The 23,214-nt window shown below is 38.5% G+C and overlaps 1 protein-coding gene across 1 annotated transcript in view; it reads left to right on the top strand.

Moving 5' to 3' along the window:
• Positions 1-22,925, top strand: part of LOC135479857 (N-acetylated-alpha-linked acidic dipeptidase 2-like) — a 36,559-nt gene extending 13,634 nt beyond the window's left edge. Inside the window, exons 2-9 of the mRNA XM_064759762.1 lie at positions 5,415-5,736; positions 8,137-8,259; positions 16,169-16,283; positions 18,937-19,086; positions 19,785-19,880; positions 21,518-21,729; positions 22,248-22,379; positions 22,722-22,925. Of these exons, the coding sequence (XP_064615832.1) occupies positions 5,415-5,736; positions 8,137-8,259; positions 16,169-16,283; positions 18,937-19,086; positions 19,785-19,880; positions 21,518-21,729; positions 22,248-22,379; positions 22,722-22,925 (1,354 nt within the window). The remainder of the gene's footprint in view (positions 1-5,414; positions 5,737-8,136; positions 8,260-16,168; positions 16,284-18,936; positions 19,087-19,784; positions 19,881-21,517; positions 21,730-22,247; positions 22,380-22,721) is intronic.
• Positions 22,926-23,214: the final 289 nt, after the last annotated feature.

Here is a 23,214-nt window from a genome sequence, read left to right as displayed (position 1 = left end):
GAAGGCCAGGAATCATAATTCAGTGACTGTGTGTGGATGAATGCCAGGAATCGTAATTCAGTGACTGTGTGTGGATGAATGCCAGGAATCGTAATTCAGTGACTGTGTGTGGATGAAGGCCAGGAATCTTAATTCAGTGACTGTATGTGGATGAAGGCCAGGAATCATAATTCAGTGACTGTGTGTGGATGAATGCCAGGAATCTTAATTCATTGACTGCATGTGGATGAATGCCAGGAATCGTAATTCAGTGACTGTGTGTGGATGAATGCCAGGAATCGTAATTCAGTGACTGTGTGTGGATGAAGGCCAAGAATCTTAATTCAGTGACTGTATGTGGGTGAAGGCCAGGAATCTTAATTCAGTGACTGCATGTGGATGAAGGCCAGGAATCTTAATTCAGTGACTGTGTGTGGATGAATGCCAAGAATCTTAATCCAGTGACTGCATGTGGATGAATGCCAGGAATCGTAATTCAGTGACTGTGTGTGGATAAATGCCAGGAATCATAATTCAGTGACTGTGTGTGGATGAAGGCCAGGAATCTTAATTTAGTGACTGTGTGTAGATGAATGCCAGGAATCATAATTCAGTGACTGTGTGTGGATGAATGCCAGGAATCGTAATTCAGTGACTGTATGTGGATGAATGCCAGGAATCTTAATTCAGTGACTGCATGTGGATGAATGCCAGGAATCATAATTCAGTGACTGTGTGTGGATGAATGCCAGGAATCGTAATTCAGTGACTGTATGTGGGTGAAGGCCAGGAATCGTAATTCAGTGACTGCATGTGGATGAATCCCAGGAATCTTAATTCAGTGACTGTGTGTGGATGAAGGCCAGGAATCTTAATTCAGTGACTGTGTGTGGATGAAGGCCAGGAATCTTAATCCAGTGACTGCATGTGGATGAATGCCAGGAATCTTAATTCAGTGACTGTGTGTGGATGAAGGCCGGGAATCTTAATTCAGTGTCTGTGTGTGGATGAATGCCAGGAATCGTAATTCAGCGACTGTATGTGGATGAAGGCCAGGAATCATAATTCAGTGACTGCGTGTGGATGATGGCCAGGAATCGTGATTCAGTGACTGTGTGTGGATGAGGGCCAGGAATCGTAATTCATTGACTGTGTGTGGATGAAGGCCAGCGATCTTAATTCAGTGACTGTGTGTGGATGAATGCCAGGAATCCTAATTCAGTGACTGCATGTGGATGAAGGCCAGGAATCTTAATTCAGTGACTGTGTGTGGATGAAGGCCAGGAATCTTAATTCATGGACTTCATGTGGATGAATGCCAGGAATCTTAATTCAGTGACTGCGTGTGGATGAAGGCCAGGAATCGTAATTCAGTGCCTGTGTGTGGATGAATGCCAGGAATCTTAATTCAGTGACTGCGTGTGGATGAAGGCCAGGAATCGTAATTCAGTGACTGTGTGTGGATGAATGCCAGGAATCTTAATTCAGTGAGTGTGTGTGGATGAAGGCCAGGAATTATACTGTATGTGGATGAAGGCCAGGAATCTTAATTTAGTGACTGTGTGTGGATGAAGGCCAGGAATCTTAATTCAGTGACTGCATGTGGATGAATGCCAGTAATTGTAATTCAGTGACTGTGTGTGGATGAAGGCCAGGAATCATAATTCAGTGACTGTGTGTGGATGAAAGCCAGGAATCATAATTCAGTGACTGTGTGTGGATGAATGCCAGGAATCTTAATTCATTGACTGCATGTGGATGAATACCAGGAATCGTAATTCAGCGACTGTATGTGGATGAAGGCCAGGAATCATAATTCAGCGACTGTATGTGGATGAAGGCCAGGAATCATAATTCAGTGACTGCATGTGGATGAAGATCAGTAATTGTAATTCAGCGACTGTGTGTGGATGAAGGCCAGGAATCGTAATTCAGTGACTGTGTGTGGATGAATGCCAGGAATCGTAATTCAGTGACTGTGTGTGGATGAATGCCAGGAATCTTAATTCAGTGACTGTATGTGGATGAAGGCCAGGAATCATAATTCAGTGACTGTGTGTGGATGAATGCCAGGAATCTTAATTCATTGACTGCATGTGGATGAATACCAGGAATCGTAATTCAGTGACTGTGTGTGGATGAATGCCAGGAATCGTAATTCAGTGACTGTGTGTGGATGAAGGCCAAGAATCTTAATTCAGTGACTGTATGTGGGTGAAGGCCAGGAATCTTAATTCAGTGACTGCATGTGGATGAAGGCCAGGAATCTTAATTCAGTGACTGTGTGTGGATGAATGCCAAGAATCTTAATCCAGTGACTGCATGTGGATCAATCCCAGGAATCGTAATTCAGTGACTGTGTGTGGATGAATGCCAGGAATCATAATTCAGTGACTGTGTGTGGATGAAGGCCAGGAATCTTAATTTAGTGACTGTGTGTAGATGAATGCCAGGAATCATAATTCAGTGACTGTGTGTGGATGAATGCCAGGAATCTTAATTCAGTGACTGTGTGTGGATGAATGCCAGGAATCTTAATTCAGTGACTGCATGTGGATGAATGCCAGGAATCATAATTCAGTGACTGTGTGTGGATGAATGCCAGGAATCTTAATTCAGTGACTGTATGTGGGTGAAGGCCAGGAATCGTAATTCAGTGACTGCATGTGGATGAATCCCAGGAATCTTAATTCAGTGACTGTGTGTGGATGAAGGCCAGGAATCTTAATTCAGTGACTGTGTGTGGATGAAGGCCAGGAATCTTAATCCAGTGACTGCATGTGGATGAATGCCAGGAATCTTAATTCAGTGACTGTGTGTGGATGAAGGCCGGGAATCTTAATTCAGTGTCTGTGTGTGGATGAATGCCAGGAATCGTAATTCAGCGACTGTATGTGGATGAAGGCCAGGAATCATAATTCAGTGACTGCATGTGGATGAAGATCAGTAATTGTAATTCAGCGACTGTGTGTGGATGAAGGCCAGGAATCATAATTCAGTGACTGTGTGTGGATGAATGCCAGGAATCGTAATTCAGTGACTGTGTGTGGATGAATGCCAGGAATCGTAATTCAGTGACTGTGTGTGGATGAAGGCCAGGAATCTTAATTCAGTGACTGTATGTGGATGAAGGCCAGGAATCATAATTCAGTGACTGTGTGTGGATGAATGCCAGGAATCTTAATTCATTGACTGCATGTGGATGAATGCCAGGAATCGTAATTCAGTGACTGTGTGTGGATGAATGCCAGGAATCGTAATTCAGTGACTGTGTGTGGATGAAGGCCAAGAATCTTAATTCAGTGACTGTATGTGGGTGAAGGCCAGGAATCTTAATTCAGTGACTGCATGTGGATGAAGGCCAGGAATCTTAATTCAGTGACTGTGTGTGGATGAATGCCAAGAATCTTAATCCAGTGACTGCATGTGGATGAATGCCAGGAATCGTAATTCAGTGACTGTGTGTGGATGAATGCCAGGAATCATAATTCAGTGACTGTGTGTGGATGAAGGCCAGGAATCTTAATTTAGTGACTGTGTGTAGATGAATGCCAGGAATCATAATTCAGTGACTGTGTGTGGATGAATGCCAGGAATCTTAATTCAGTGACTGTATGTGGATGAATGCCAGGAATCTTAATTCAGTGACTGCATGTGGATGAATGCCAGGAATCATAATTCAGTGACTGTGTGTGGATGAATGCCAGGAATCGTAATTCAGTGACTGTATGTGGGTGAAGGCCAGGAATCGTAATTCAGTGACTGCATGTGGATGAATCCCAGGAATCTTAATTCAGTGACTGTGTGTGGATGAAGGCCAGGAATCTTAATTCAGTGACTGTGTGTGGATGAAGGCCAGGAATCTTAATCCAGTGACTGCATGTGGATGAATGCCAGGAATCTTAATTCAGTGACTGTGTGTGGATGAAGGCCGGGAATCTTAATTCAGTGTCTGTGTGTGGATGAATGCCAGGAATCGTAATTCAGCGACTGTATGTGGATGAAGGCCAGGAATCATAATTCAGTGACTGCGTGTGGATGATGGCCAGGAATCGTGATTCAGTGACTGTGTGTGGATGAGGGCCAGGAATCGTAATTCATTGACTGTGTGTGGATGAAGGCCAGCAATCTTAATTCAGTGACTGTGTGTGGATGAATGCCAGGAATCATAATTCAGTGACTGCATGTGGATGAAGGCCAGCAATCTTAATTCAGTGACTGTGTGTGGATGAATGCCAGGAATCATAATTCAGTGACTGTGTGTGGATGAAGGCCAGGAATCTTAATTCAGTGACTGCGTGTGGATGATTGCCAGGAATCTTAATTCAGTGCCTGTGTGTGGATGAATGCCAGGAATCTTAATTCAGTGACTGCGTGTGGATGAAGGCCAGGAATCGTAATTCAGTGACTGTGTGTGGATGAATGCCAGGAATCTTAATTCAGTGACTGTGTGTGGATGAAGGCCAGGAATTATACTGTATGTGGATGAAGGCCAGGAATCTTAATTTAGTGACTGTGTGTGGATGAAGGCCAGGAATCTTAATTCAGTGACTGTGTGTGGATGAAGGCCAGGAATCTTAATTCAGTGACTGTGTGTGGATGAAAGCCAGGAATCTTAATTCAGTGACAGTGTGTGGATGAAAGCCAGGAATCATAATTCAGTGACTGTGTGTAGATGAAAGCCAGGAATCTTAATTCAGTGAATGAATGCCAGGAATCGTAATTCAGTGACTGTGTGTGGATGAAGGCCAGGAATCGTAATTCAGTGACTGTGTGCGGATGAAGGCCAGCAATCTTAATTCAGTGACTGTATGTGGGTGAAGGCCAGCAATCTTAATTCAGTGACTGTGTGTGGGTGAAGGCCAGCAATCTTAATTCAGTGACTGTATGTGGGTGAAGGCCAGCAATCTTAATTCAGTGACTGTATGTGGGTGAAGGCCAGCAATCTTAATTCAGTGACTGTATGTGGGTGAAGGCCAGCAATCTTAATTCAGTGACTGTATGTGGGTGAAGGCCAGCAATCTTAATTCAGTGACTGTGTGTGGATGAAGGCCAGCAATCTTAATTCAGTGACTGTGTGTGGATGAAGGCCAGGAATCATAATTCAGTGACTGTGACTGAAACTACATGTACAGTAAACCATGTTAAGGAACAACAGTTAGCTTGTGTAGGCTTCAGTAACTGCAATTTTTTATTTTACAATAGATTGACAACAATTTACCTCGCACAATCTTCAGGGACTGAAGCTAGTGAGCACAGGTCAGAACACTCTAACTCCTTGCCAATTTGTGCAAATCCAGGGTATTAGAATGGCTGTCTGGTGTCAGACCCAGTAAAATTAAATACGTCTTAACCTGACACCTCATCATAATTCAGATGTTCATGTATTTTCCAGTCAATTCAGATTTCTCATTTCTCTTGTTTCTATGTTTCAGACATTTGCCAGGTTATGCGAATACAATGTCAGGAGGTGAATGGGATAAACTCTCGGCTTTAAAGGTGAAGGTCATGTTAGAGAAGTTGCGCTTCGACCATGTCGAGCTTCACCAACACCAGGTGGCACTGTCGTTTCCGGACCCCAAAAACCCGAACAAGATCCAGAGGTTGAATTCGCAAGGAGAAATCATGGAGGAGATTTCCCTGGTTCAGAAGAGAGCCACTCCTCAGAGTGGAGGGGAAAATGTCACTGATAAAATATGGGAACATGATCTTTACCCTGATCCTTATGTGGCATTTTCTGGAACAGGCTCTGTCAAAGTGAGTTCTTACAGAATTAATTGATTAATTAATAGTTTTATTAAATTTATTTGTTTGAATATTATTTAATGCAATATTGAAGAATTTTTCAGTAGTTAATCGTCTGGTTTTCTTAGAGCGGTGGTCCCCCACCATGACAGCACAGCCATCGGCAGTGTTTTATCATCAGTGTATAGAAAGGGAGCGTGTGAGAACCAGGCATCTGATATCTCGTGATCAGTTTTATGGGTGGGGGAAACTGGGTGTGCCGGGGGAAAACTACCACACAATCTTGATAAGTTACTGACAAACATCTGAGCTCAAGATGAGTGCTGTGAACTGTTTATTGTCACCTGCGATGCTCAGCAAACAAGAAAAGCCAAGGAATCTGCCCGAGGCCATGATTAAAACTGCAGTGCATCAGTCTTGAGGACCCTTACCAATGATCCATGTCCCTCTCTCCATTACGCAAAAAATGTAAATTACTTGTGACTGTTAATGGTGCAATCTGGCTCCTTTTGGTTCGGTTGAGGAAATGACAATATTTGTGAGGTACTGGGTGAACATAATTGTGATGTCCCCAGGATTTGCCAGCTAGGTTTTCTCCTTCTGAAACACATTCATAGACTAATCTATTCATCGAAACAGACATATAGTATACCAGCCGTCAACCAGTAAGGACGTAACAGGTCAATACTCGTAAGGTCAATTCCCAAAAACAAAATATAACACAAACCTCCAAAGAACTAAGAAAGTATTTAAGGCACGAAAATAGGACGAAATCATGCTAAGTGAAGCAGTCAGTAGTTTTCAGTGATGTTGGAAAGATGCAAGGTATGTCCGAGGCGTCTAAGTGAAATCAGTATTCAAACCATGTACATGTAAATATCAGTTGTCAGTGACAAAATATGTATCTCAGTTGTGCTTTGACTGCAACTGTTCATGTATCTAACATGACTATCTAATTCAACACGATGAGTAAATGGCTCCTAGCCCCGGGTGAAGAGGAATTAGACAGTTATGAAGCAGAGAGCCAGAGATTCTGGACACTCTCTCCATATTTACTTACTTTTTCTATTTTCTTCTAATTTATTAAAACAACTCTCAGTAAAGTGCACATGTAAATTAAGCAGTAAAGTACACTTACATATGCAAGTTTAACTTTATCATATGCTGCTATATTCTGATTGCATGTGCATATAGTAATTTAGTTTACTTTATTAATTGTTTATGTATAATATTTTGGCATCATCCCTGGGTGCTATATACCTTAAATTCGATGAAGTACAACTTTTGATGCCATTTGACAACAAAATGTACTAGAGTTTTGTAGAGTGTTATGTCATGTTGAGGTAGGGCCATGTGTGAACCACAGAAATTATGCAATAACCTGTCAGATCCCGTAATATGCAAAAACATGCACCATGACTGGGGTCAAATTTATTGAAGATTTAGGGTAACATTAGCCTATCCAGGACGTACCTGTGCATCTGTGTGTTTAAAACTCAAAATTCAGGTAGCGAATTTAATGCTTGACTGCATCTGCTTCCAAGTTTTCCTTTTTGTGATAATTTAGCACTGTATCACTGGAGTCAAACAAGGTGTGCTGTTACCTCATGCATTAAAACAGAGGAAGTGTGCATATTTTCACGCTGTGTTGTTTCGCTAATTGCCTTGTTAACCCGAGCCCTAGCGCCCATTAATGGTGCTGTATTTCAGTACAATGGCGTGTTGTGATGTTGATTGTTCTGCCGGCTTCTTTATCCACTCTAACCTTTAACTCACATTGGCATAGATCAAAGCTGAGGTAGAGGACTTCAAAGTTATAGCTTTCATCACTGGGGATTCCCACATTTACTCTTCCCACCTAGCACTAGGTTACGTGTAGAGTATATTTTTCACTGTATTAACATTACGATATCAAAACGTAGATTAGAGTGGCAAAACATTATTTATTTCTATAGTCTAGACAAGAAAATAAATATTTTACATTAATACCTGAGAGTTTTATATGTAATAATGCATTTACATTGGTACATATGATGTGACCGACAGACCGGAATCGCTTATTTTAAGTGTATTAAGATTTATTATCTGTGGCACTAAATTATTGTTCAAAAGTGTTAATTAAGTTTACTCAAGGAGGAATTTAATGCTCATTTTTAAAGTACAAGGATATAACTACCGTAAATGTAAGTATAGTTGAGTGGTTTTGCTTCTTCATTTATTCTGATAGGCAGAACCAGTACAAGTTATAACCCATTTTATTCATCAGGCGGGCAAACTTTTTTTCAGTATGGTTAACAAAATTTTGAGCATATAGCCAAAAAGTGTTACAGTCATAAAGTTTATCTAAAACATGTGAAAGTTTAAAGAGAAGTCTGATTATAAAAATGGACGTGTGTGTGGGTTGTGTTACAGGGACCTCTGGTGTATGGCCATTATGGCAGGGTTCAGGATATTGCCATGTTACACAGACGTAAGATCAACACCACAAATGCTGTATTCCTCGTTCGGTTGGGAGAAATCCCTGTAGAAGACAAGGTAAGTTGGCTGTGCAGATTAAAATATGTATGTTCTACCTTCATTTCACTGGTAATAATATACATCTTAGAGTCATTATGATGACCAGGATATTGCAAGTTGAATTTTTTTTCTATAAAATATGTGTATTTATTTGTCCGTGGGGGTTTACGCATATTTTGTTAACTTCTGCCCTTCTTATAAATAAGAAGTGGGGCCTGAAGGGGTTAGCACGCCAGCGCAGTGCAATGACCCAGGAACCTCCCACCAATTTGGTCGCTGTAAGTACAAATCCAACTCATGCTGGCTTTCTCTCCATCCGTACATGGGAAAGTCTGGTAGCAACTTGCAGGAGGGTTAAGGGTTTCTTTGGGCTCTGTTCGGTTTCCTTCCACCATAATGCTGACCAGCGTCGTATAAGTGAAACATCCTTACCTATGGCGTAAAACACCAATCAAATAAATAATAAAAATTAATGACATATTCAGTATTAAGGGTACACATTATTCAGCATCAAGGAAACACCATTGATATATTCAGTGTTACATGTATATAAGGACACATTCATCATAAAGGAAATATTCAGCACCATGGATATATTCAATGTTACATGTATATAAGGACACATTCAGCATCAAGGAAATATTCAACACCATGGATATATTCAATGTTACATGTATATAAGGACACATTCATCATCAAGGAAATATTCAGCACCATGGATATATCCAATGTTACATGTATATAAGGACACATTCAGCATCAAGGAAATATTCAGCACCATGGATATATCCAATGTTACATGTATATAAGGACACATTCAGCATTAAGGAAATATTCAACGCCATGGATATATTTAATGTTACATGTATATAAGGACACATTCATCATAAAGGAAGTATTCAATACCATGGATATATCCAATATTACATGTATATAAGGACACATTCATCATCAAGGAAATATTCAGCACCATGGATATATTTAATGTTACATGTATATAAGGACACATCATCAAGGAAATATTCAACACCATGGATATATCCAATGTTACATGTATATAAGGACACATTCAGCATTAAGAAGATGTTAGGCTCTAAGGAAAAACATGCTTTTAACATGTTTAACATCAGAGAAAAAAAATACATTATTTATTTATGTGATTGGTGTTTTATGCCAATTACTGAAGAATATTTCACTTATATGATGGGGAGCAGCACTATATGGTGTGAGGAAACCGGGTCAGAGCACATTAAGGACATATTTTAAAGAAGTTAAGGACATGTAGACATCATCTCTCCACACAAATATCCATGTAAAGCTTGCATGTATGCGTGTTTTCATGATAAGTTACTTACAACAACAACATCTTCCCATACATCAACAGTTTTTAGTATCGAGCCATATATCACTGACCGCCCTATCTCGACAGAAGAATAAATAACGTTGAAAAAGGAAGTAATTGCCTTATTTGCTCTCCGTTATTTTTGCATGTTTGACTAAATTACCACACTTGCCAGTAGGAGCACCCTATACCCTATTTCTTCAACCTTTTCACATATGAAAGAGCAACTTTCACTTCAATTTATGCACATTCTTAATTTGATTTTGGAGACAAAATTACATCGGTTGGGTTGGCTAATTTCAGGGCTTCACTAAGAGTACAATTTTGTCAGCATACACAGAATAATGCCCTCAGAAAATTCTTGAATAAACGTCTTGCAAACTTGTGAAAAGGTGGAAGAATTACAGAAGTTATTATGGCACGTATGATGCAAACCTGAAACGGTGGAGAACTGACTGTGTTGATTTGGCACAGCTAATACATAATGCAATCCTCAGGTCATTAATGCGCAAGTGCAGGCTTTCTGCACCTCACATCTATTTCTCATGAGTATATTGTTATTGCCTGAATGAATATGAGCCAGAAGTGATAATGGATGAAGAAAGACGTTAGAGTGGAAAATCTTAATTGTCTCTTTGTTGCAGGCCATTACTTATAGGTACCAAGTATTTAATGAGCTGCTGAGATTCGAAAGTAAGAGAGTTGATTAAACGTGTCATCATAAAACAGTAGGCTTTTTCATCAAACAAAAAACATTAATTATTTATGTAAGACATTCTGCTGCACAATTCACGCATTCAAGAAAGGGCAGATTTTACTCATAAGAAAAGGCAGGTTCATTTCAGTGTGTTTACCAATCCACACTGTGAACTGTGAAATCAGATTTGATGGCCTGTGAAATTCACATGCGGGGGCCATGACAGGGTTTATGGGTAGTGAAAGGCCGTGTTACATTGATACAAATACCGCCCCCCCCCCAATCCCCTTCCCCCAGCTCTTCCTTTTTTACACCTCCCCCACTCCTCACCTTTAGGCCATCATAGGGCTGGATGGCCTTCAGATTTGTTCTGGTCTACTCTGGTATTTGTCAGTGACAGAACTGCAGGGTGACACGCTACCCCCAGTTTTATTCGTTTCAAAATTCCTAATTCTTTTTTTTTTTGTCTCATAAATTGCATATTCTAATTTTGTTCTGTTTTGTGTATAACAATGAAAAGACAAGGTTACAATTAATCACATTTATATTAAAATAGCTATGGAAACGGTTTGTATTGTTTCACTTTTTACAGGTATATGAGTGCCTTAATAAAATGTGACGATTATTGTGATAAAAATGAAAGACAAAAGAAATACAAAAGATTTTATTACTGGTATTAATTACAACATGTGTATGTGTTGCAGTGTAATTACCTGTACACATGGTGTGCAAGACATCAACATTTTTGGAAGGAGTATTTTTAACCTGTAGTTGTTAAGACTACAAAATTTTTTCTATCATCTTACCCTAAAGCAGGCCTATATAGGCATGTATGTTTTAGGTTTGTCAGTATATGTCAGTTTCATTCTCAAACAAAAACAATGACAGGTGCAAATTCCAATCCTGTAGTTTTCTGTAGAAAAGAAACCCAACAAAATTTTTCCAGCAACACCTGTTCCTAATATAAATGACACAAGTAGCCTAGATGTCATCCGATCTTTGGCATCTTTAATGTCCCATGTGAAATAAACATCGTCAGATCTGGCTCAAAAAGGATCACCTTTTAGCCAGAACAGTAATTGTATACATCAGATCAGCACGTTCTGAAGCCATCAACATGTATATGAGGAGGCTTGTCGCCTAATTGTGGCGAATCCGACCATCCCACCTTTATAATAAGCTAATTAGAATTAAACTGGCTTTGTATACAGAGTAATTTGTTGTTAGCTGTCACAGCACTGGCAAAACCTGACCTTTCATTACAGGAAAACCAGATCTTGATTTGTCTGGGTCGTCAGTATGGTTATCAAGCCCTCCAGCTGATAAGCCTCCTGTTATATATACATATAACACATGTAGAAGGTGACTGTGAACTGTGGGTAATTCGTCAAAGCTGTTTCCTGTCTGGCCCACTGCTTTGTTCTGCAGTCAGATGATATCAGCATGTTTTATATTATGTTACAAGGAAGATTTGGAATCGTATTGCTTTGGTGTATTTTTTATGCTAAAAAAAAACAAAAAAACTCAGACTCGTGCTAATTGCCCACAGGATGTTGTAAACCATACATTTTTATTATCAAATATGTTATTTATACCTGTTATACCAGAGCTCAGTATTTAATGCATTGTGTCTCAATCCGCTACAACATGTGAAACTGTGAGGTGGCGTGATATAATTGAGTTAACCCTTTTATCTCTGACTTGGTACAAGGAAGGAGTTTGGTTAGATATCAGACCAAGGGCAGTGGTTTCCTATTAACACTCCAGTTTCCTCTGCATGGCCAAAAAGCTGTACACTGCAAAGAAACTGAAAAATTACCTCAGCTCTCAGAAAATCAAGAAGACAGTAACTTAGAAAATCTGTTGAAATGTCTTTCGATGTATAAAAGCACAAAATTGTTTTAAAGTCCATATTTATAGCAGAAATAGCCTTGCACTTTCGTCGGTTTACAAGTAAAACATTGGGATTTTTGTTTGTTTTTTCTCTGTGCCAATATGTGAGTGCCAGTACCCAGGTATTTTTGAAATCTAAATGTGTTTACCACTGAACGTAATTCTCTCCTATATGTATATATGTAGGTGCTAAGACAATTGTAAGCATGTACATTAACCGTTAACCCAGATGCTGGGATTACATTGGTCTGATTCTAAAGTTCATAAATACTTCTTCTTTAGCTGATGTCTATCTCTCATTTTTATGAGCTAAGCTCTGCATTGTATAGATATTTTTAATGTATACTGTAGTTGTACACCTGAAATTAATGTTAATAAAGAATTAACAAGGATAAGGGTGACATGTCTAGGGGAAAAATAAGGACATTCATTTGGTAACAACAGTGTGTTAAACATATAAAATAGACAGGTCTGCTAGATGTACTCGTGAAGTATTTAACACTGTTTAACATGAGCAAAATGACACTTAAAAAAAAACTGTGGTAGGTAAGTAAAATGTGCATAACATCTGCAGGACGACCCATTTTTAAGCCCCGAGGGGTATTAAATGACCTGTGTGAAACTACTAGTTGGTGTTTGCCATCTGTCACACGCCTCAGTGATTATCAAATATTTTATCTGGGATCAATGATTAAGCTGGAAGCTCCAGTTTTATATGTGCCCACAAGAATCGAATACATATAGACGCATCAAACTGTAAGAGGATAGGCCAGTCTTACTGCATGGTCAGCTTATGGTGTACTGGAACTTGGGTGCGATGAGGAGGGGGTAAACAGAGGTGGTGTCTGTTGTATGTTGTGTTAGTGAGGGGCATGGGTAGGGTGAGGTAGGGGTAATCAAGTCTAGTGTCTGTTGTATGTTGTGTTAGTGAGGGACAAGGGTGGGGTGAGGTTGGGGTAATCAGATCTAGTGTCTGTTGTATGTTGTGTTAGTGAGGGACTTGGGTAGGGTGAGGTGAGGGTAATCAAATCTGGTGTCTTATACTTGATGTTTTAGTGAGGGACATTTGGTAATCAAATCTAGTATCTGTTGTATGTTATTTTAGTGAGAGACGTGGGTGAGGTGAGGTGGGACAATCAGATCTGGTGTCTGTTGCATGTACTTAAGTTTTAGTTAGGGTCTTGGGTAGGGCGAGGTGGTGGCAGTCAGGTCTGGTGTCTTTTGTATGTTATTTTAGTGAGGGACATGGGTGAGGTGAGGTGGACAATCAGATCTGGTTGTCTGTTACATGTACCTAAGTTTTTAGTGAGGGTCTTGGGTAGGGCGAGGTGGTGGCAGTCAGGTCTGGTGTCTTTTATTTAATGTTTTATTGAGATGGCATTTCAGATATATCAGCATTGAGGCAGTCCTGGAAGTCTCCTTCCTAAGGTCACACCAACTTAATTTCTAAGGCGACACCAACTTTATAATATCTTTTAATGTTGTGCGTGTGTGAGCGCTTGGGGTTTAATGTGGTACTCAACAATTTTTCAATCATATAAGGACGATTTAATGATATGGAAGGGTATGAAAATAAAACTTGGAAATCATCTGAATATGTGGGTTATCTCAGCAATTTTCCATGTTGAAATACAAAAACATGATCGGATAGCCTGGAAAAACCAGAAAATCATAAAATTGAAAGTCATAAATCAGAATCGAACAAAATAAAAGGATGGATTTTCAGTTAGTGTTCGATAGTGTTGGCTTGCCCGTAATACACAAAATAGAATTGGTGTAGTAAAAATAAAAATTAAAAATAAACCCACAAATGGAAAAAGACCAGTTTTTAGTTTGGGGGACACATATGTCTACAACTACATGTATGCATGTATTAGCCAAGCTGTTCTATGACTAATTGTTATCATCTTTGATCACTAGCTTGTTCATGCCACAATTTTCTAATTAACCAGGTACATATAGTGTACCTGTATATATATATATATATATGTGTGTGTGTGTTTAATTTGGCTTTTACTTGCCGATAAATAAGATACCTTGCACATAGACATAGATCTATAGTTTCAGAATGATGTACCGGTAGCAATATTTTAAGAAGTTAAAATTCGAAGCAATCTTGAAAATATTAAAACATGTAAAAAATAATACCTAATTTGTATGTAATTAGAAACGATCAGTGTGTCTCCCATCTCACAGACCCTCATTTCCAATGGAAATTATACTCCCTGCCGCCCCAGCCAACACTGTGTATACCTACAGAAACACCTGTGACCTAATACCTATACATTTCTAAGCTTCAAATCTGGGTTAAGCACGGATAACTTGGCATATTTTTTTCTCTTGGACGATAGATATTGTTATTATATGAACTGAGTGTGTTATAAACATCAGACTAGAGGTGCCTTATCAGCAGCTTGTTAAACTGACGGGGTGAGCGGGTCGTGGCTGTAACTAGATATAATGAGGCTTGACTTTCAGTACACTGGGATCGACACATGGAGTGTGGGCTCAACTCTGTTCTTAGTCAGGAAATTTTTTGATTCAGCGCAGTCAGTTTGTCAGGGTGGGGCCATGGTGAAAAGCAGTAAGTGGAGGGCAGTTCTGCATCTGTGTGCGCAGTCCATTTTTTTGTCCTGAATCACTTAAGATTTTTCACGTAATTTTAAATAAGTTTCTTTGTGCAGATGGAGACAGTGTTGGTGTAGGATACAACATGTTTTGCTGCGAAAATAGAAATTTTATAGACTGAAAAGACTTATGTGTATATATATATATATATATTGATTTATTTGTCAGCATAACACAGCTCTGTAGTTAGTACAAAATGAGTTTCAGACTTGTCATTGTCCTCTTTATGTACACACTGTATACCATGATACTGTTTTTGTCACTAGAATGGAGTTGATCGGCTGTGTAAGGATTTTTTCGTGTGTCGGGAATATATTGAAATATATCAAAAGGAAGTGTCATTTACATTATAAGGTGAGATGAAAGGTATTTGCATCATTAATGACTGTAGACACTCATGTATACATGCATTTTAGTGTCCAGGCTGAGTTATAGGTTCTTGGCATGCATGACACCCTAGACTGTAGAGCTGTGAACCATGCATATACATGTACCGTAAACAACCTATAATTTAACCCATGAATAAGTTGAACATTTTGCCTGATCCTGATAGTTCTGTTGATCTTAAAAAAGTGTTCTGAGGTTTATTTTGGAGGCAGTATGATTGCCTTTGTAAATGGACATTTTGGGGCAGAATTTTGGGGGTATTTTATGGAGAATACATGTATTGAAATGTGACAGCAATGAATTGTTACATGACAACGCAAACCTGTGTGTTACATGACAACACACACCTGTGTGTTACATGACATCACACACCTGTGTGTTACATGACCACACACACCTGTGTGTTACATGACAACACACATCTGTGACAGGTTAGCTGTTATGTGTAGGCCCACTCTGCATGGTACACCTAAGAATTTTTTTTTTAAGACTTGGCGTAGACAGTAAATTAATATGCTCATAGCGACTCCCATGAAGTGTGTCGTTTATTAAGGCCACTTGACTGAGTTTGTTTGTTTCACAACTCTCTGGTTGATTCTGTGTATATGTACACCTGAGGTGTGTTAGAAGAAATGTAAAACCTCATGAGTGTTTGTTTTTAGGGTTTTTTTGTACTGAATTACACATGTATACACAATCATATATTTCCACTCTGAGGTGGGATTTATGCACTATTTTTTGTAGTGTTGGCGGATAGTGATGTGAAACCAAAGTTTATTGACCTATTTTCCATGCATACCTACAAAACTTCATACCTGCAATCAGAACACATATTTCTAAACAGAATTGGTGTAAATTATTTAAATTTAATTTTTAAAAAAAAAAATTAATTTTTTTCATCAGATTTTCTGGATGTAATCAAATCATAATGCTTAAGACAAACAACAAAGAAATTCATGTGTATATTTGATATTTTTCAGATTTCCTATATAAAGGAAGCTGGAGCCAAAGCAGTCCTATTTTACTGGGATCCAGTGGATACTTTTGCCAACTCTACCAAAAGCGGATATTCCCATATTCCTTATGCTTCTATTGGTATGTAGTTATACAGTGTAATTTCAGTAAGATCATAATGGTTGCATCTGAGCATATTTCAGTAAGATCATGATGGTTGTATCTGAGCATATTTCAGTAAGATCATAATGGTTGTATCTGAGTATATTTCAGTAAGATCATGATAGTTGTATCTGAGCATATTTCAGTAAGATCATAATGGTTGTATCTGAGCATATTTCAGTAAGATCATATTAGTTGTATCTGAGCATATTGCAGTAAGATCGTAATGGTTGTATCTGAGCATATTTCAGTAAGATCATAATGGTTGTATCTGAGCATATTTCAGTAAGATCCTAATGGTTGTATCTGAGCATATTTCAGTAAGATCGTAATGATTGTATCTGAGCATATTTCAGTAAGATCCTAATGGTTGTATCTGAGCATATTTCAGTAAGATCGTAATGATTGTATCTGAGCATATTTCAGTAAGATCATAAGGGTTGTATCTGAGCATATTTCAGTAAGATCATAATGGTTGTATCTGAGCATATTTCAGTAAGATCATGATGGTTGTATCTGAGCATATTTCAGTAAGATCGTAATGGTTGTATCTGAGCATATTTCAGTAAGATCATATTAGTTGTATCTGAGCATATTGCAGTAAGATCGTAATGGTTGTATCTGAGCATATTTCAGTAAGATCATAATGGTTGTATCTGAGCATATTTCAGTAAGATCATATTAGTTGTATCTGAGCATATTTCAGTAAGATCATAATGGTTGTATCTGAGCATATTTCAGTAAGATCGTAATGGTTGTATCTGAGCATATTTCAGTAAGATCTTAATGGTTGTATCTGAGCATATTTCAGTAAGATCGTAATGGTTGTATCTGAGCATATTTCAGTAAGATCATGATTGTTGTATCTGAGCATATCTCAGTAAGATCATAATGGTTGTATCTGAGCATGTCTCAATAAGATCATAATGGTTGTATCTGAGCATATTTCAGTAAGATCATGATGGTTGTATCTGAGCATATTTCAGTAAGATCGTAATGGTTGTATCTGAGCATATTTCAGTAAGATCGTAATGGTTGTATCTGAGCATATTTCAGTAAGATCATGATAGTTGTATCTGAGCATATTTCAGTAAGATCGTAATGGTTGTATCTGAGCATATTTCAGTAAGATCGTAATGGTTGTATCTGAGCATATTTCAGTAAGATCATGATAGTTGTATCTGAGCATATTTCAGTAAGATCGTAATGGTTGTATCTGAGCATATTTCAGTAAGATCATGATGGTTGTATCTGAGCATATTTCAGTAAGATCATGATGGTTGTATCTGAGCATATTTCAGTAAGATCGTAATGGTTGTATCTGAGCATATTTCAGTAAGATCCTAATGGTTGTATCTGAGCATATCTCAGTAAGATCATAATGGTTGTATCTGAGCATATTTCAGTAAGATCATGATAGTTGTATCTGAGCATATTTCAGTAAGATCATAATGGTTGTATCTGAGTATATTTCAGTAAGATCGTAATGGTTGTATCTGAGCATATTTCAGTAAGATCATAATGGTTGTATCTGAGCATATTTCAGTAAGATCATAATGGTTGTATGTGAGCATATTTCAGTAAGATCATGATGGTTGTATCTGAGCATATTTCAGTAAGATCATGATTGTTGTATCTGAGCATATTTCAGTAAGATCATAATGGTTGTATCTGAGCATATTTCAGTAAGATCGTAATGGTTGTATCTGAGCATATTTCAGTAAGATCATAATGGTTGTATCTGAGCATATTTCAGTAAGATCGTAATGGTTGTATCTGAGCATATTTCAGTAAGATCATGATTGTTGTATCTGAGCATATCTCAGTAAGATCATAATGGTTGTATCTGAGCATGTCTCAGTAAGATCATAATGGTTGTATCTGAGCATATTTCAGTAAGATCATGATAGTTGTATCTGAGCATATTTCAGTAAGATCGTAATGGTTGTATCTGAGCATATTTCAGTAAGATCGTAATGGTTGTATGTGATCATATTACATGTACGTCCATGTCAGGAGAATTGTAAAGCTGTAAGTCCCTGTCAACACTCGCACTTCAGAATGAATGATGTAAATTCATTTTGATCGGTTTATTGCCTGGTTTCCACCATTGAGTTTGTTTTCATTGGCCACTTGAGAACAATATCTGAGCATATATAACTTGTTCCTTTGACAGTCAGTAGTAAGAGCTCTCTGATGACTCATGTGTGATGTATTCATAAATTTTGGATTATTCCTTTACAAGGCTGTCTTGTGGCTAGACACTAACTGTAAACGCCTCAGCTAGGATTATCCCTTTACAAGGCTGTCTGGTGGCTAGACACTAATTATAAACATGCCTCAGCATGAAGTTACTTGTACAAGTTTGCTGCACAAATGGCTTTATTAAGGAAGTGCTCATGTAACATTTTGTGTGAGAAAACATTATGAATTTAAAAAATGCTACTTTTTCATTTTTAATGTGAGATGGTTTTTTGTGCCTGACATCTAGCATGTTGGTATCATCCCTTTCTTTAAATGTTCTCAACTTGTCCATGAAAATCGCATATTTGTGTGTTTCCATGATTTAAATTCATCATCCCCAAACTCTGATCTATTGTCATGAAATTCATTTTAAATTTAATTCTAACAGACTCACAAATCTTTAATGAAGAAGAACATATACTAGCACAGACAGTTTCCATGGAAACAGCAGAAGTGTTGCTAAGGGACCAAGTTGGGAGTCAGGTGCCATCTTCTTGGAGTGGAGGGCTGAATGTCACTTATCGTCTTGGCAACAAAGGTGAACTAAATTTTCATATAAATCCTCAATTTCAGCCTTATTCTTAACTATGAGTTTTAAAAAAGTTTTTTCAGAATTGTTTAATGAGAAAAATTAAAGAAGCAAACCTGAGTTTCCTCCAGATCTGATGTGAGCTGTAAAACATATTTATGAAAAGTTTCTTTCAACATGATGTCCTGTGACAGGTATTCGTCATGTCCTATGTTCAGTTTTCTCATCATTTCCCTTACAAGTGTTCTCTCAATGTCTCCCTGGGTTTTCTAGGTGTACACTTCAGTTTGTCCATGACCAGTCTGGTTTTCCTTCAAGTTCAGCCTATTTTCGTTTAGTTTTAGTCTAATTTATTTAGTTAAAAGCTAACATTTTGAACGAACAGACTGTTTTTTTTTTCTCAGTTTCAGTGAGCTTTCCTCTATGTTTCATATGGTTTTGCTTCTCAACTTTTACTGTTTAGCCTGGTTTATTGCAGTTCCATTGTGATTTTCATAAAGCTACCAGTCCAGTGACTTGGATAGTTTCATCCTCGCTTTGCCTTGCCAAATCTGGTTTCCTTCTCATTCCTGCAATTCCATTTTCTCCCTTTTCAGTTCGCTTTCTTTTAGATGAAGTTGTTTTTTTTTATTGTGGAAATTTAGAAGCATGTTTAATTCAACATTTCTTCATCCATCCATAACATTTTATTGTCCTTCTGGTTTCAGTGGGCAAACCGTTTGTGCAACTGACAGTCACTAATAAGATTGAGAAGAAGTTTATATACAATGTGGTGGCAACAATACATGGCTCTATTGAACCAGGTTAGTGTAAATCCGCACTTCTGTACACAAGATGCTGGCAACATATTCATGGTTGTACTGAACCAGGTTAGTGTAAAACCACGATTCTGTACGCAAGATGGTGGCAACAGTACATGGCTCTACTGAATCAGGTCAGTGTAAATCCGCACTTCTGTACACAAGATGGTGGCAACATTTCATGGCTCTATTGAACCAGGTTAGTGTAAAACCACATTTCTGTACACAAGATGGTGGCAACAATTCATGGCTCTATTGAACCAGGTTAAAGTAAAACCACACTTCTGTACACAAGATGGTGGTAACAATTCATGGCTCTACTGAACCAGGTCAGTGTAAAACCACACTTCTGTACACAAGATGGTGGCAACAGTACATGGCTGTGCTGAACCAGGTCAGTGTAAAACCACAGTTCTGTACACAATATGGTGGTAACAATTCATGGCTCTATTGAACCAGGTTAATGTAAAACCACACTTCTGTACACAAGATGGTGGTAACAATTCATGGCTCTACTGAACCAGGTCAGTGTAAAACCACACTTCTGTACACAAGATGGTGGCAACAATTCATGGCTCTATTGAACCAGGTTAAAGTAAAACCACATTTCTGTACACAAGATGGTGGCAACAATTCATGGCTCTACTGAACCAGGTCAGTGTAAAACCACACTTCTGTACACAAGATGGTGGCAACAATTCATGGCTCTATTGAACCAGGTTAAAGTAAAACCACATTTCTGTACACAAGATGGTGGCAACAATTCATGGCTCTATTGAACCAGGTTAGTGTAAAACCACATTTCTGTACACAAGATGGTGGCAACAATTCATGGCTCTACTGAACCAGGTTAAAGTACCACGCTTCTGTACACAAGATGGTGGTAACAATTCATGGCTCTACTGAACCAGGTCAGTGTAAAATTACACTTCTGTACACAAGATGGTGGCAACAGTACATGGCTCTATTGAACCAAGTCAGTGTAAAACCACATTCCTATACACAATATGGTGGCAATAGTTCATGGCTTTACTGAATCAGGTTAGTATAAAACCACACTTCTGTACACAAGATGGTGGCAAGATGGTGGCAACAGCAACAATTCATGGCTCTACTGAACCAGTCTAGTGTAAAAGCACACTTCTAGACGCAATATGGTGGCAACAGCACATGGCTCCAGTGAACCATGTTAGTGTAAAACCACACTTCTGTACACAAAATGCAACAATACATGGCTCTACTGCACAAAGTAAAACTGCATGCATGCCTGGTATAATTTGTCATATTGACTTGGTAGTTCAATTCATTATAAAAAATCTAAATGTATAAATAGATTTTTGTCAAAGGGTTTGAAGTAGAGGTTGTCCTATAATTATTTGATTACTTGATGATTTTAAAAGTTGTTATGCCAAATAACATCGTGATTTATTGATGTATGCTTTAGTGTATCATAAATCATGGTATCTGACATTCAAATATTTATGCCTCTCTGGTCATACATGGGAGGTTGTGGGTTTTTCCCCAGCCTCTGTCCCACTACTTCTCACCATAATACTTGCCATTTTGTATAAGTGAAATATTCTTCACTAAGGTGTAAAAGAGAAAATAAAACAGAAATAATTCAGTATTTCTACTCTCAGATCGATATGTCTACATCGGAGCGCCGAGGACATCTTTTCCTGACGTTGCCATGGAAACCAAACTGAGCACGGCCATGTTAATCTCGACAGGCCAAGCACTTCACGATAGCCTGTCTCTCACATCTGTACACTGGGTGCCCAGACGAACAATAAAACTCTGTTCATGGGGAGGCGCAGAATTTTCAGACCTGGGCATGAAGCTGTATTTACAGGTAAACAAATTTGTACAAATGGACAACAACAAATGAAATTCAGAGTTATCAGGTGATGAAACAAATCTTCCAGGTCCCCTTGGCTACATGCATTGCTTGGTACATATAACTACATAAGCTTTGGGCTGTGAGTTTGCTTTCTGTGTTAGAAGTAGTTACCAGGAATTTGCATAAAGCAACTTTTCATTTATAAATGTGGCATATTTAGTCATATCAGCTCTGTGACCGATGTGTGCCAATGTTACTCCAGACCTACTCAAGGCAGGTATGTGCATGTAAGGGGGAGTAACTCTCACTTGTTTTCATGAAAAGCAATCTCCCCTTGTTTTGTACCAAAGTTTATCCATTCGTCAGTGCTTTCCTAACAACGTGATCACGGGGTCCTTCAATAAAAGAAAAGTATTACTCTAACAAGACCAGTCAGATTTCCTGGTACAAGGGGATCAATTCAGTAAAATGTTTGCAAAAGTCAACTACAGTTGACAGGACATGTTTTTGTTTTTTTTTTCTGTCAACAGAAACGAAAGAATGTGTTGTTATCCAAAGCTGTGGTGTATCTAGACTTGGGTCAGCCGGTCCGTGGAAACCAGACCCTCAACGTCACGGCAGCTCCCTCTCAGCAGGCGCTGATTTACGCAGCAGCAACAAGGGTGAGGTGGAAATATGCCGTATACTTACAAATATGCTCAGTTTTTCATCTGTTATGGTTAATCTTGAAAGCAAAGTTATCCTGAATGTGCAAAAATTATATCTTTAAATTATGTTAAATTGAAGTAATTATTTAATACTTAATTAGCTACTGAATATTTAGTGAAATTAATTATGTAATAAAATTTATACTTATTTATTTTGATGAATCTTATGTTCAGCCATTTGGTTGAAATTGGAATGACAACCTTCTGTCACAATCATCCAAAACTCGAGGAAATAAACCAGTGATATAATAGTTTTTTTAATCATACGTGTATGGTTTTTTTGTCTTTCCCACCCAGGTACCAGATGCTGTTAAGAACCAGCTGACCCTATATAGGGTGTGGTCTGAGTGGGAGAAGCTATCAACAGGCATGCCCACCCCATCTCTGTCCTACTACCCCACAGAGGACAGAACCTACCCAATGTTTGATACCCTGGGGGTGTCCAGCATTAGCTACCAGTATGCCCCTACCCACAACTTCCATTTTGTAAGTAAGAGTTGAACAGGTCCGGAGATAATTATTAGTGGGATGGAAAATCAGAAAAATGCTCACTGCCCTCTAGTAATATATATATTTGAGAATTTGAACCAGTTTGCACCATTATGACAAATTCTAACACATCTGCCAAATGCGTACTTCACATCGGGCCATTTATGCAGTGAATTTTTGAACGCGACCCAACACTGTTGTCGAAGAGTAACGTCCTAGCGTTCAGCAGGGTTGGCCCAACCACAGGGAGGAGAGGTTAGTACTGCATACTGTTTATGAGTAGGAAAACAAACTGTATGAC

The sequence above is a fragment of the Liolophura sinensis genome, chromosome 12, assembly GCF_032854445.1.
Source record: "Liolophura sinensis isolate JHLJ2023 chromosome 12, CUHK_Ljap_v2, whole genome shotgun sequence".
Classification (NCBI taxonomy): domain Eukaryota; kingdom Metazoa; phylum Mollusca; class Polyplacophora; order Chitonida; family Chitonidae; genus Liolophura; species Liolophura sinensis.
This window is presented reverse-complemented; position numbering and strand designations above follow the sequence as displayed.